This window comes from Spea bombifrons, chromosome 7 (assembly GCF_027358695.1).
Source record: "Spea bombifrons isolate aSpeBom1 chromosome 7, aSpeBom1.2.pri, whole genome shotgun sequence".
NCBI lineage: Eukaryota > Metazoa > Chordata > Amphibia > Anura > Pelobatidae > Spea > Spea bombifrons.
Window position 1 is genome coordinate 25,920,011 of NC_071093.1, and position 16,003 is coordinate 25,936,013.

The 16,003-nt window shown below is 37.4% G+C and overlaps 1 protein-coding gene across 2 annotated transcripts in view; it reads left to right on the forward strand.

Moving 5' to 3' along the window:
- Positions 1-16,003, forward strand: part of TNRC18 (trinucleotide repeat containing 18) — a 64,583-nt gene that overhangs the window by 22,487 nt on the left and 26,093 nt on the right. Inside the window, exons 7-17 of one of the 2 annotated variants that reach the window (XM_053470671.1) lie at positions 498-644; positions 960-1,273; positions 2,256-2,646; positions 3,008-3,859; positions 4,656-4,834; positions 5,566-5,699; positions 9,701-9,829; positions 10,458-10,620; positions 11,261-11,588; positions 11,964-12,224; positions 15,654-15,854. In XM_053470671.1, coding sequence (XP_053326646.1) covers positions 498-644; positions 960-1,273; positions 2,256-2,646; positions 3,008-3,859; positions 4,656-4,834; positions 5,566-5,699; positions 9,701-9,829; positions 10,458-10,620; positions 11,261-11,588; positions 11,964-12,224; positions 15,654-15,854 — 3,099 coding nt within the window. The remainder of the gene's footprint in view (positions 1-497; positions 645-959; positions 1,274-2,255; positions 2,647-3,007; positions 3,860-4,655; positions 4,835-5,565; positions 5,700-9,700; positions 9,830-10,457; positions 10,621-11,260; positions 11,589-11,963; positions 12,225-15,653; positions 15,855-16,003) is intronic. The other variant, XM_053470673.1, reaches the window with a different exon arrangement.

The window sequence follows — 16,003 nt, forward strand, 5'->3', positions numbered from 1 at the left end:
GGAAGTGAGGGGAGAGACGGAAGTTGTCTGTGCGCATCGCACGGACACCCGCCGGCCGACAGTGAGGGGAATCCAGGTCCCCTGCAGCTTTGCGGGGGATCTGGATTCTAGTGTTTATAATCCGATCTCTGTTTGCGGTCGGATTATATAAGTAGAGGAGTTTTTCAGAGCATTTGCTCTGAAAAAACCTCTTTTTATAATCGATAAAAATCGATTCGACTAATCGATAATGAAAATCGTTGACAACTATTTTTATTATCGATTTTATCAATTAGTTGTTTCAGCCCTACTGGCATCTCATTAGGATCCTCTTTTTTTTTTTTTTTTTTTTTTTTTTTTTTTTTGAAACTACCCCACAGAAAAATGTGATGATGAAGAACTGTAAGCAAAATTGCACAAGTCCCTGACAGTATCCGCTTAGTTTCCAGGATATATAGGACATGCGTGTAGATGATCACACTGTTACTACCTGATTTAATTCTTTTTTGTCTTTCCAGGTTTGGGTCACCCATCTATTCATCAAGGAATAACCCCAGGCTTCCCTCCTGGGATGGCTGCCTCCTTGCCTACTGCGTATCATTTTGCCAGAGACCCTCAGACTGGCCAGATTGTGGTGATCCCTACTGAACAGCTGTCACATCTCGGTATGTATAAGGATGTCTGTATTTTTGCTGTTGGGTAAAAATTGTCAAGCTGATTCCAGATATGCAGGGTCATCACATGGTTAAATTGTTACAAGTACCATAGCATCCAAGTTAAATGTTCTTGCTTATATCTCCTCTTAATAACATACAATCACAATTCTCTGTGTACCTATTTTTATCATTTTGATCTATTCCAGTACATTTATGAAAAACTCCTGCCCGCATTTTTACGAAAAGTGTATCCTTGATACAGCGTGTGGTGTGTATAATGGTAAAACCTTCTGTAAACTCTGCTCCCATGCTTCCTCTTCACAGAGATACTGGACAGGATGCCCGCTCTTTGGCCAGCCATGTACTCTCCGACACGCGCTTCTCTTCAGCATGCACATCACCTCCAGCTTTTGTCCCAGCAGCAGCTTCTACGGCAGCATGAGCTGTTCATGCTTCAGCAGCAGGCGGCACATGCAATGGAGATGCAAAGGAATGTACAGCTTGATGCTATAGAACTGCAGAGAAGTGTACAGATTGATGCTCTAGAATTGCAAAGAACCGTGCAGCTAGAAGCACTAGAATTGCAGAGGAGTACGCAGCTGGATGCTCTGGAACATCAGAGGAGCAAGCAACTAGAGGTGATGTGTCCTACTGCTTTCCTGAATATATATATATATATATATATATATATATATATATAATTTCATATCACTCAGCACTGGTGTTGGTTTCATTCATTAATCTCTGCAAGTGCAAACTAACTGGGTTTTCGGCATGAAAGCTGGAGACGGCAAGAAAAATCTGACCAGCAGCTGCTCATTAAATGGCCCATGCATCCCTTTCTTTTGTTTCATTTTATTTCCATTAGTTAAATAAGAAGCCCTGTGACTCCTGTAAAATGCAACACCAAAGAATAGTATTTTGTTTCTTATTGTTCCAACGTGGTTTCTCCTTTGTGAACAGTCATTGGATATTTTAACAAACCACACCTGAGCTCATTGCTATTATCAGAGCTATTCCTTTTTAGAGAAATGTTATTGTTAACTGCGTACTACCACGTGTCAGTATGATTGCACATAGTAAAGACCATCTGTTGAAACCCATGTTGGTGTCATAAAACGACACCATCTTTTAAACAATGTTCAAGTGATGCTAGTAGGAAGCAAATCTCACTGCTAACAAGCACTTGAGTGTTCCCTGAATTCATAAATTAACCGGTGATCGTGTAGACATGTCATGGGTTTTAATTAATCCAAACAGTACACATTTTTGAATTTTTTGGAGCATTGATGTTGCTGTGGTGAATCTTTGGTAACTTTCAATGATCTACTCAAGAACAATGACGGTTTGACCCAGCACACATTTCATCACTAGTGGGTTAAATCTTCCTAAATGTGGCATTTTACCTCTGGTAAATGTGGCATTTTCTAAGCTATAATCAGCCCCAAGGACTTTGATATCCCTCACTCTCATACACAGCTTTACATTAACGCCTGTTTTAGTTAAACTCTGAATGTAATGCAGAATTGATAGGGGCTTGGTTTTCCTTATATACTACAGGTTCGTGCAACACGGCCTCAAAGATACTAAGATGGTCATTGTTTCTTCATCTTTTCCCAGGAAAAAATGAAAGTGAGTGAGCAACAGGCAGAGGTGCAGGACAAAGTAGCAAAGCAGAACACAGAGACCAATAAACAGGGGACTTCTTCAAAAGAGCTTATGCAGAGGGTACTTTCGCCTCCTGTTTCTGTGTCCCATAGCGAAATGCACAGCCCTACTGCCTTTCCCCCCGAACACTCCATAGTTCCCATGCTCAAAACAGAGGTTGTCCATAAACGGGAAGATGCAGCACCAAAGGAATCCTTTGTCTATTCTACAAATTCTCGCTCTCCCAGCCCACCTGCTGCTACTTCTGCACCTACCACTGCTGCTATATCTACCCTAGAGAGGCCTTCTGAGGACAGCAGAAATGAGGACATTGATATTAAAAAGGACACCTCCACATTCCAAGGTTTGTCAAGAAATAATAAGTCTTTCATATGCAGTTTTAGGGCCATCTATTTGTTGTTTTATTTAATGAAATTTCCTATACAATCCCTTTTGAGGATACACGTTGATGATCCAAGACTGGATAGGTTAAAGTTATTGTGTTTCTGGGTTTCTATATTTACCAGTTCATTTTTGGCTGGATATTTCCTAGGGTTGATAAGTGGGCAACCAAACCCACCTCTTGTTTTTTTTTTTCTTGTGGTGATTGTGCCAATTACGTAGCACTCATAGAAGGTGAGGCGAGCACACTATGTGATGTATGTAACAAAGAATAATCAAATAACATTGTTTTTGTTTTGTTTTTCTTCCTCCTTTTCTCTCAGATGCCTCCTCAGGTTACCCATTCCAGTCTATTTCCCATCCATTCAGACAGCACTACACTTACTTGGTCCAACCATCTGCTGCTTCTGATGCAGTTTGTTATGCTCCAGATGTTCCAGTTCCAACCAGAAGTTCTAATCCTATGGAAACCTCTCTGGAGTTAAAACCTACGCACCTGGTTATTCCAGATTATGAACCCGATGTAACAGATACTAGTGCAGAGACTCTGGGAGTTATAGTAAAGACTGAGGATGATATCCTGGATGCTGCATCCGAGCAGAACACAAATGACCATAAAGAGGAATTTCAAAAAGAACACATGGAACATCAAATTGTTGTACACCAAAGTGAGACTAGTAGAGATTTAGATATATGCCAAGAATCCTCTCTTCAAGATATACATCCTGATCCTGTTAAAGAGACCAACCCAACTCAAGCAGACTTCAGCAACACCTTCGATGACAGTGATAATGACCTGGTGAATCCAGTCTTCGCACCTCAAAAAAAACTTCCTGAAAGCATAAGTGATTCAGGAGAGCTGAATGAATGCAAAGAAGAAAACCAGCAACTGGAGGACATGAAACATGTGTCTGAAATTGTATGTAGTGGAGGTGCTGATGTATCCCACCAGCAATCTAACATGCCATGCATTGACATTAAACAAGAAGATCCATTGGCTGGTATGAATGCTCTAGTGGCTGCAACTGAAATGCCAGAGTCATATGCCTATTTACCTAGGGACAGTGTCATCTTGAATTCTGACCAGTCTCTGGATCCTGCTCTCTTAGAAGGCATAACACTTCTGAGTGAAATGGCAGAAATTGAACTTGAGAAAATAAATCAAGAAATGGAAAGTATGTATATTAAACTTTCTATTCAAAATGCTTGTTTTGTTCAGTAAATGCATAACTGTAGACACATGATCATACTATAGATGCATACTAGGCCTGGGCTGGCCATCATGCACACTGGGCAAACGCTTAGTTAGCCTGTGCCCGACAACATCATCAACATGTCTTCATCATGAGATTTACTGGCCTCTGCCTGGGCCCATTTTCATTTACCAGTAATCTTAAGTGTATGTTTTTATATAATATATAATATATATATATATATATATATATATATATATATATATATATATATATATATATATATATATGTGTGTGTGCCAGCCAGCAGGTATTTACTCTTTACAGCACAAAGATGTGAATTAAGTTTTATTCAGAGCTAAAATAGAAGATGCGTGGACAGTTTGATAGACAATTTAAAAGGAGGTGACAACAGTTTTATTTTCTCTAGACCAGCAAACCCCAGACACTTTATGCTGTGTGCTATGTACATTGTTACCCTGTGTAATTACAAATGGCTAATGTCTGTGTTTTTTTTTGCTGGTGGAATTCAGGGTAATAAAAAAATATATTTTTTTAAATATTCTTGTTACAGTGAAAATGAAAGCACATTTTAGTAGATTAGGTAGTGTGTGTGTGTTTTTTTTAATGCAAACTATAGTAATACATCAATGTATAGTGTGCTTTTAATACATATTCATGGAGAAGGAGAATTATAAATGAAATTGTGTAGTTAGATGTATGTACTCTATATAAAAGTCTGCTTTGGTGTTTTATGGCGTTTCTTTTGTGTTAACAGACCTAAAAGCTTCCCAAGCTCGAGTTTCTTTGGAGAGCTTGCTCGCTGCCAGCACACAAATGTTGATGGAAGTGCTTTCACCCCCCACCCTGGACTCTTTGAAAGCAGAATCTATTAAGTTGTCTCGAGAACTGAATCCCAACAAGAAATACAGCTGGAGGCACAAAAAAGAGGAGAGGGTAAGTAAGACTGTTGTCTTAAGATTATAGCTTCTGAACAAAATGGGCGTCAGAATAAGGTTGAATGATAAAAGTATGTGACCGTTATGACTATGGCATGGGAAATACATTATATGTAGACTGGCAATACATTAACATTTAGTTATAATCCATGCAGATTTGTATTAAAAGGAAAAACTATTTAGCTCCAGTTTTATTAATGCACCTGATGGATGTGGCCATCTTGGAATTCTGCACGCTGGACAATGTCTGGAAATGCCGAAAACACTTGATTAATTAGCAGTAAGAACTTGTCTTTCTAGAGAAACACAAAAATGGTTAGATAAATTAGAACAGAGCATGAGGCCAAAGACATGAATACTAAAGCACAAAGTATAACCAAGTTCACCAACATCATACAATCTTCTAATTAGCTAAACATTATGAAATGCCAACCCACATGTATATCTTGAAAAGTGTTTATTAGGCTGTGTACAATGGTGTGATTCTGTATGTTTGATAGCATCAAAAGCTGCCACTAAGGATTCATTGCACTGCCACCTCAAAACCATTTTGATTTGGTTTACCAAATTTAAAATAGCTTGTATGTCTTACAGTTCTCTCTCTTTGATGTAGAACTGAAATATATTACAATCTGTTTGCATAGAAATCTGTCACTACTTGTAAGTGGAATAAATCATTTTGTTTTTCTTTTCTCTGTTTTTAATATTTATCTCTTGTTTTGCATGCAGCTGTTTTCTGTAAAGTCCTCACTTGATCACATGGATTCTATGGAACTTGACTATAGGTTGAGACTGGCAGAGCTGCAGAGACTGTACAAAGAAAAGCAGAGGGAACTGGTCAAGTTGCAGAGAAGAGAATCTGTGTAAGTAAACCTGTTTTCATATTCTGTGTTTGAATCTTGGAGACATTGAAAAAAGGCAATTTCCAAACATTTTTTTTATATTTCTACACTCTGTTAAAGACTTATTTCCTAAGATGCTTCCATTAGCCCTGGGGAGTGCTGGCATGAGGGCCAGGGAGGTAGGTGCCCTTTGGGCTACTCCTTTAAGCTTTTGAGCCACTACCAGTTTTACTTGCAGTTCCACTGTTTAGGTAGCATTTACATTGGAGCCATTCAGCAACAACAAAAAATATGTAGGGTCACTGTTTAATCTGTTGTTGAAAGACACAATGTCTTACAATGTGGCGATGCCCTGCCGCTGGAAAGAGTGGTTAGGAAGTGCTCAGTCATCACTTCCTTTGCTCAGCTCAGCATTGCATTTTTCCAGACAAGAGCTTCACGTGTTGCTGCATCGGCAACATCCAATAAGGAACATCCAATGATCTAATGGCATATATTTATTGGCAAAGGTGTTTTTAACCCCTTCCTTGCAATTGATCACTGTATAGTCAGTGATCTTGCATAGCAGAACTTTTTTGCTGTCTGTGCATTTTTTTAGAGGTTTATTTTTCGTGTAATTTTTTAATAAATGATAACATTTGTATTTGAATGATTTATATAAAATCTTCTAAATTATTATTTTTGTAAAATTAAATTTCAGTTGCATGTTCCTGGTGGAATTTTGACATCTTGTCTATTCTGCCCCCATGTCCTATTTGGGAAATCTTTAAAGCTGGCCAATTCAATATGCCCCCAATGTAACCTATATCTTTGAAAACAAGACATCCCAGATAATTGCAAATGGTGTTATTTTAACCATTTTAAGTTTGTGGTAGTTTTTTTTTTTGGGGGGGGTACCCGCACTTGTACTTCGATATGACTTTACGGCTCCTGGTATATGCCACTGCCAAACACTTCAATATTTCTCAGTAATATCTCCTCAGTACAGTGATACCAAAAAGCTGCATTTTTCAATTTGGAATTTTGCCACCTGGTCATCCTGTACACATGTCCTATTTGGAACATCTTTGAAGCTGACCACTTCAATTTACCCCCATCAAACTAGACACTCCAGACCATTTCCATGCACTAATTCTACCACCAGCCTTTGTCAAACTTTGTAGTAGTATTAGTAAATACTTTGTAACAAATTAGTGCATGGAAAGTCTTGAAATACCCTTGAGTATCTACGTTTGAACCTGACCAATTAAATTTAAAATTCAACCACCTTTTCTTTTCAAAGATGTCCCGACTAGGACATGGGAAGGAGGATGACTAATTTAAATTAAACAAAAAATGAATTGCTCATGTCCCAAATGTGGCCTTTTATCCCACAAACAACCCAACAAACCTATGGATTTTTCTAAACAGATATTGGGGGGGTGTTTGGCAGTGATAAAAAAAAAACCACAAGCTGTAAATTCATACCTGAAGTAAGTGGGGGGAGCAAGAAAAAATACTACTGCAAACTATGTCAAAGGCTGGTAGAATTAATACATGGAAAGTGTCAAAATACCAAAAATACCACCGTTTGAAATACCCCAGGGTATCTAGTTTATAAAAATATATGGTTTGTTTAAGTTAATTGAATTTGTCTGCTTCAAATGTGTCCCAAGTAGGACAAGGCGAAGGATGTTCAGATTTCTTTTAGTATAGCAAACGCTACTTGAACTTGCACTATAACTTCCAAAAAACATATAGATTGAAATTTTTTTCGACTCAGGACAAATCTTTAGATTCTATTTAGCATTGTTTTTTCTTTAGCTTTTGTGGAAGTAATTTTTCACCATATTTTATTATTTTTATAATACATTTTGATATGATCAAAATTGTCCTGAAAAAATATATAAAATTTGTGTGTACCCTAAATTGGGTAGAAGAAAATTACAGCTGAACACAAACCACTTAATAAATGTGTTTCCCTTCAAGCTTTACTTTGTGTTTGTCTCTAAATACTATTTCATGTTCAGTAATTCTTTGGTATTATCTTACCTATCCTGGCTGTGCAGTGATGTCAATCTGATGTTTTTTTTTTCTTTAATCTGTGCTTATTTGTAGCACCTAAGGACTTTGAGAGCTTACTTCATTGTTTTGTCCTTTTTTATATTAAAAAAAAAAAATAGCTGTGCTGAAGTAACATTACGCTGGTCTTGTGTGACTTTTTTCATAGAACCTGCAGAATGAGTTGTAATCCTTATTGGAGGCTTAACACCTTAAGGACCAGGCAGTGCTGGATTCATGGCTGAGGAGCTGACAATTTTGGTAGGCCTAAACATGGGCCTTGATCTTCGGCTCCATCTGTCCCTATGTTAATCCAGCCCTGTTCATTCATAGTAACAATGTGTGATCCTTCTGTGCACTTTCCACACCATTTTGGAGTGTGTGTGTGTTTGGACAGTAGTGATCGGTGAGCTTGTTTGGGAAGTCTGTGTGCCAAACGTGTTTTGGGCAGCTGGTTTCCTGGGCCATGTGAGTTGGCTTTCTACTAAGCTGAACATTTGCCAACCTGTACACATAACCATTCATTATTCAACTACCCCATGAATTCCTTCTCCCCTATATTCCTCCTTACCCCTACTCTTCCTCTGTCCCTTCTTTCTTGCCCTTGTGACTTTTCATCCATCTTTTTTTTTTTTTTTGCTTTATTTCTTTCTGTTTTCATCCACTACATTTGTTATTTTGAACCTATTTTGCTTTTCACATATTCTACACCAAAGAGAATTTTCTCCCTTCCATGGGTTTGAATATTCATCATTTCTAATCTTCCTCTCCAACCCTATTTCTTGCGCTTATTTGTCAATACATATTATCCTTTATTAGTCATATATCCCCATCAATTCATTTACACCCCTCAACAGTTTCCTTTTGTTTGAGGTGCAAATTATGGGGGTTTTTGCCTTCTTCTGGACCAACACCAGGCCTGAGCTTAACGGACCTGTGTTTTTCAGCCTAAAATACTATGTTACCCTGTACCTTCCTCTTTCTTCCTCCCCTATCAGTTCTCTATCTATACACCCTTCCACCTTCATTCCATAAATTAAGCCCTTCCATTACATCTTATCCCTTTCCAGACACCCTTTACAGCGCGTCTTCTCCAGCCTGCTGTTGGGCTGACAGGAAAAGTGAAGTGGGTCTGAAGCTTTTGGCCCATTTGTTAATCCTGCCCTGGCTATTTTAAATGTGCAGGACCAGAGCAACCTTTATTTTTACTATGTCTTTCTTTAACCCTAATTTCCTATGTTTTCTCAATTTATGCTTTATTTTGTCAACTGTTTCTCAGCGGTGCATATTAGGAATTTTTAGTTTTATACACTCTGTATTAGGACTAACACAAAAATTGAAGATATTTTTTTTTTTTAGTTTTCTTCACAGGATATGTGTCATCTGCAAAAAAAAAAAAAAAAAAGAAACTCAAATAACGTTTAGCAACATTCACCAGGTAGATTAACACACATGCATAGGTATCTGAGGGCCAAACCAGTCCCTTGTACACTACTATTCTTTTTTTTTTTTTTTTTTTTTTTTGTTAAACCCTTGGTTTGGCAGTGACGTTTTTTGTTCTGTGTTTGTACTACAATTTGAAAATATTTCTGCTTAATTTTTTCACTCTTTTTCCTTCCTGCAGATCGCACAGTGATCAGAAAGCAGGTTATTCAAACACCTTAAGTGTAACCGGTGCTTGTACAGAGTGCCATTACACTTAATAATCTGTCAGCTAACTAGCAATGCTGACTCTTACTGACTGTGGGGGACTCTCCCTGCAATCTGGTGTGCAGTAAATTCTGCCATCATCTTTGGCGATATTTTTTTTTTCTTCTTTCATCTGGAGAGGTAAACAAGGTTGTGTTTTTGTGTGGTTTTGTTTCAGGATAACATTTTGCCTACAGTGAACTTATGGAGCAGAGGCAAGTTTACATGAAATTATCCTGGCATTTTCTTTTTCAACTGGCCCTAGGTTTTTTGTAACAGTAAGTTATTTTTAGGGAGACGCGTGATGAGAAGAGTAGGAGCTTGGGAAGAAGAGGCCCTGGGAGGCCCAGGAAGAGGAATCATGGAACAAGTGTTCTATCTCCCCTGCTGGAGAGAGAGAAGAATGGCAACAAGAGCAGAAAGTAAGGCAGCAGTGTGATAGGAGCCTAATCGTCTAACCAGTACTAGGGCTTTTAACCAGTCTAAACCTACAACTGCGTAATTCCTGTTGGTTTTGCACTCTTTATTGTGATTCCTAAGAACTTGGCATTACAATGGTTATGTCTATTGTCATGCTTTTTTTTAATATAACAGTTTTGCTGAGTGACACCTTGTATCCTATAGCTTTACTCCCAGGGTTAATAATTGCAAAGTGTCGGATAACTCAACAAACCTTGCACGATGGTAAATATGGAGTCTCAGCCATGTAGCGATCGTTAAAGAAGCACTTACATGCCTTGGACATAAGATGACAGTTTTCTAACTATTTGAAGAATTTTGTAAGGTGTTATTCAGCTGAATGGTTGGTTGTTTTGAAACCTACTATTGCTTTATCAAGTGTCATGACTGCTCTGGAACATGGTATTGATGGTCATTCTGACAGGTATCAGAAGAATTGGATATGATTTCATTTTGGAAACAAATAATATCAAACTTCTCCGTAACCGCTATAATTTATATCCTGGCATTACTTATTACAAGAACGTATTTTATTTGAGCTCCCAGCAGTTGTATTTCTCTTATTCATACTTCAATTGTGTTTTCTTACAGCAAGTGTCTTCTGCTTTCTGAAGATTCGGAGACAGGGGAATTTTTAAGAAATAGACTGATGAATGTTCTAGAAGAGGATGAGATGGAAAATGTAAGTGAAAAACTGAAAAGCAGAATGCAACGTTGGGAGGAAATGGACAGATCTTCAGGTTCAAAGTACGAGGTTAGTAAACGGTAAAAACTGAATGTGACAAACTCTGTTAACAGATACTGGATAAATTGCAGAAAACTGCACAAAAATAGTTACTACTACTACTACTACTCCTATCATTATGCTGGTAAGTAACCACATACATTGCACTGCATGTGTTCACTTCAGTTTGTTGCAGGAAGGTTTACATGAATGTTCACCTACTCACTGGGAAGGTAAAAAAGGTTACAATGTAATAATTTGGCTAAATAATTCAGGAGTGGACTTGAAATGTTGGACAAGAGATCGCATTATATTTTGGGTCCCAATATATAACTCTGCATATGCCACTTTTAAAGGTGTTCCACTTAGATTTGCAAGGGATAGTAGAACATTTTTCATGATGACACTGTTATGTGTAGGAAGGACATTCAGTAGTGTAATGTACAGTGATGCTGTATTCAAGTTGAATAGCACCTTTTAATTGAATACTGATAACATTTAACATCTCCATCACAATATGTAAAAACGCCTTTGTATTTGAGTATATTTGTCATCAGTGCACCCAGTTTCTGAGAACACTTCTCGTTAATGTTTTTGTCCTTGAGAAGCAATAGAAATGTTGTTGACATCCATAGAAATAACAAATTATTGGACTATTTTTTCACATTAGGTACAAAGCAGGTGCAGAAAGAAAAGGAAGTCAAATGACCAGGATCTGTTGGCAACCAAGCTGGACAAAGCCTTGTATCTCGGTAAACAGGACAACCTAAAGACTCAGTTTAAGCTTTCAGAGAACAGTGCTGGGAAGCAGAGATGTGAAGGAAAAAAGACTGCATCAGCCACAGAATCCAAACAGATACACACTTTGCATTTTCCCTTTATAATCCCAAAGCAAGGCAAAAACAAAATGACTACAAAATTAAAGAAGATGGATGTGATGTCAAAGCTTATGAAAACTCACACGTCCACACTGTCAGAAGTGAGCAGCTGCTCATATAGTGAGTAATGGTCGGGTTTTCTGTTCTTCATCTCGCTTAGGATAACTTAAAGCATGGATTTTTCGAATAATCATCAAGAATATGATCTAGCAATTTTGGTTTCAGCAGTTACTAGGTACTGGGTGGTTTTCTACCGCTTCAGACGCTTCCAAAAATGAAAGAAAATGTTAAATACAATTCAGTCTGCACATTTTTTATGATGTCATGGTTTAAACATTTGTGCAATGCAATGTTAATTCCACCTTGTGTTCTTATTCATACTAGAACAGGCAGAATCTTCATTCTTTGAGCAGAGAAGTTTTATATTTACCACTCAGTTCAAAACATTGATATTTTTGTTGACTCACATTATTTGAAAACTTTATTTGATTTCAGATACAGACACAGAAGATGAGCAGTATCCTAGAACAGATTGGCCCTCCAGCTCCAGATCAATGCATCCTATGTACAACTTGTTGTCTAGGAAGATCCGAAAAACTCCAGAATGTCTTCTTTCTCCAGGAAGTGCAACGTCCAGTTGTGGGACTGTCAAGTCTAAGCAAGAAGTCGGTAGAAATAAACCCTTTTGTTCATTGCTACCAAATGGAGAGGCTGCATCATTCTTCAGTGATTCAACGGAGGACTCGCTTGACCAAGGTTACTAGATTCACAAAAAAAGTGTTATAATTGGGTGTGGTGGGATCTGATGATGGTCACAGGTGGACCATCTTTGCATTTCGCAGCATTGTCTGCTATATTGAAAAATATTTTATATCTGTAAAGTTGTGTTTTGAATATTGGCTCTTTTTGAGCTGTATTTAGCCTCCTGTCTGTTTTTTCCATCATGACTTTTTATATTTTCACAAGATTTTTTTTTATTGAGATTTTATGTGGGGTGTGATTTGATGTTTGTATTACCAAGTTTTATTAAACATTTCAAATTCATTTTTAACTAAACCAGTGTGCTTTTGTGTCTCTTGCGGTGCATTCTAATAGGTAATCTAAGAATGGCTTTAATTCATTCTGCTTTTCTCCATCCCTCACATCACATCAATGGCTTCTGTTTTGCTGATATAATCACGCAGTCACTATTATTCAAATATCCCTCCTCACTAACAGTTGTGACTAATTGTTAATAGATCTTTTTTTATACTTTATCAAGGGGATAGATACATTTAAACATCATAAAAATAGCCATGGTCTGTTAAGGGAAGAATGGCATTTGTATTATACACATACGATATATATGACATGTACTAGAGTTTTTCCTCCAAAGTTGGGTCTAAATTACTCATACATATCTTAACAATTACTTTGATTTTTTTTTGGGGGGGGGGCTTTATGTAAATGTATTTCCCCATGATAGACAACCTGGGAAAATCAGTCCTTAAACCCAACTAATACAGAGGCAACATGTAAACATTTATATAATCTAAAAATATAGTAAAACTACTGTAAATTTAAAGAGGTTACAGAAGAAAACTTAAACCACACTGACAGATGTTAGGGTATGTCTTGCAGATAGTGGCAACATACTTAGGATCTTTGCTTTCGCTGTTGTAAGATTTTGATCTTTATTAATGAAATCGAGAAAAAGATGACTGACTTTTTATTTATTTATTATAAAGAATGACTTAACATGAATTACCATACCAAGTACGGATGTGCAAATTCAGTATTTTAAAGTTTCTTAATAAACTCAAGTCTTCTATAGTTTTGATCCAGTTCCGGTATTTACAAAAATATTGTAAATAACTACGGTTTGCAAAGGGATATTTGAATAATATTGGGTGCAAAAACTTTCCTTAACACTAAACAAAAAATGAGCCAAAACACCAGTTGCAGAAATTAACCAAACTTTTCTAGAATGCTTGCTTTTTCCTTGCAGCTGCTTGAGCATTCCTTCATCCTTGACCCTTACCCCATGATGCTTTGAATGTCTGTATCGGTCTCTTGCATTTGTTCTCGCGCTGCACTAAGGAAGCAAAGTGATTGGCTGGAGTAGGGCAGACACCGCACAGCGTGGGTCAGTTTGCAAGCCACCAGAACCATGAACACTTTAATGTAGGTAGGCGAAATCCTTTCCCTTTGTAATTTTATAAAGTTCAAAAGCTTTATTAAATTCTCCATACTGGCTCTTGTGTTCCATAAAGTTGCTCAAATGTTCCCCTTTGTAGGGACGTTTGAATTTTCAAAGGGAAGTCATAATGCATTAAGTGCCTCTGTTTACAGCAGACATAAAAGTGAACAAAAAACAGTACTTATCTTACTTGCCATTTTTTTTCCCCAGTGTAGTCAATTGAACGGTTATAAAATCTCTTGAGTCTTGTGCTGTGTTTTTATATAATGCAATATATGTACACAGTAGACTTTAATTCACTTTTGTACCTGAAGCTTGTGCATGTAAAAACAAGGTTATTTTGCATTGTTGCTAAACCAGAATAAAATTCACACATTTTCTTAAAAAAAAAAAAAAAAAAAAAAAAATACCTGTGATTGAGGCCTAATCTCTCATGAGGTGTTTTTTTCTGTTTAAATAAAGAAGGAAAGGAAAGCCAGAGAGTGAGGACCCAGTAGCTGTCTATGGTCTGCCTTCACCTAGCCTGCTTTGTATGCTCTCTTGCCTGCCTGGCATTGTGACAGAATATGTCCTGCCGTTTGTAATGGGTCTGTATTCCGTCCATTGTCTGTATTTGTTCCTTCCTAGACTGCTTCAAAATCCATCCTGTCCTGTTGCACATTGGTCTTTTTTAGAAACTAAAAAAACCGTTCTGGAATTCTGTCACTGCTTAACAAGTAACATTTCTATATATTGTCTAACATACTATGTCCTAACTTGGACCTTAAACCAAGAAGCAACTTCAAACTAATCAACAGAGCATGTGAAAAAATCTGTTCTTGGACCATTTTCAAAACGTTTGCCTATCAAAAATACTTTGCTTATTCACCTAGTAGTTGCTTTGCAGATGAGTTTGTAGAAAAGTTGTATTTTCAGTTTACCAATTTCATGATGCATTTTGATGGGACAGTACTCCCAAGATCCTCCTGTAAGTAGGGCAGCGGTAGCTCCATTTAATATATATTTAAAAAAATTAGGGTGATTTTCATTAAATCTCACTGATTTTACTGCATTATACAGTGCCCACCCACACTCTTCTTGCGGGAGAGTGGCCCTTCTTGATGCGTGTTGAAATCATTATGTTGAAACTTCAGTGAATAATCCCCAAAGCCTACCTGTTTTAAAGCTCATTATGCTTGTGGGGAAATTGTCAAACTTGTTCCCTTCAACCGAAGCTGAAGAATAGTACATAATGGTTTTGTATTGCGTGGTATGGGGAGCAGGAATAATACTAAATATTTTCAGGATAGATAAGTGCAAACATTGCTAAATATCTTACGTTACTGTTGAAAGGTTAACAATAGTTCTTTGTTGGTCAATGTAAAGAATTTAGATGGGATTAGAGTATTCCATTAGAGAAACAGTAGGAACGCCTTAAATACAGTTTGTTGGATGGATAGTACGAGCCAAAATACCATGACAATGCCAGTATCCTCTGTTCACATCTGCTTAATGTTTCATTGTGATGTACGCTTCTTTTTAGAGTAATGGTAAGTCTGTTGCATTCAGTTGGGCAGATAATAGATAAAAATCTTCACCCCCGAAATACTGAACTAGAAAACTATTAAACTGGTGGGTCATGTGCCACTTTTCCCAGTCTTAGTGTGCAGCCAACTTCAACATTTTATTATTATTACTACTACTACATGGATATTTAGATAATATCCATGTAAGGGTGCCATCGTTTCTTGTTATGTGTATGTATTATTGTATACACATTATTTTGCTAGTGTTTACTTAATATTGGCCCCACTTTAATCCTTTATTCACCCTACGGGGAGGGAGAACCCTTGGTCTATGGAAATGTCTCACCTTGTATATTGTATCTGCAACTTATTCATACCCGTAAGCATACTTGCCGGTGACATTTGTTCTCAAACATTGTAATAATTTAGATTGGCGATTGCTGTTCTTACTAAACATTTGGTATTTTGTGATTAGTGATTAACTCTCTCTCCGTTTGTTAGATTATAGCTCTGTGGAGGAGGAAGATTTTGATTACAGTTTAGATCATTTGACACCTCGCTACATGGAGGAAAGTGGCCTGGGCCTTCTTGCTCGGTTTGCTGCAAGTGTTCTGCCTAGCCCCGTCACCTCTTCACCTCGGTCGGTCATTGAGATGGAAGCAAAAGAAAAGGCTGACAAGGAGGAGAGAAAAAGTCTGACTGGTGAGTCGGTACACAAATATGATTGTGTCTTGTTTTTGTGTAAGCTCTTTGATTTTTATGTGCAACACTAAATTTTAACTAATTTTATTTTATCCATGAAGTAGGTTTATTAGGTAAATACCAATATGATGCCGAGTCCCAACAACCAC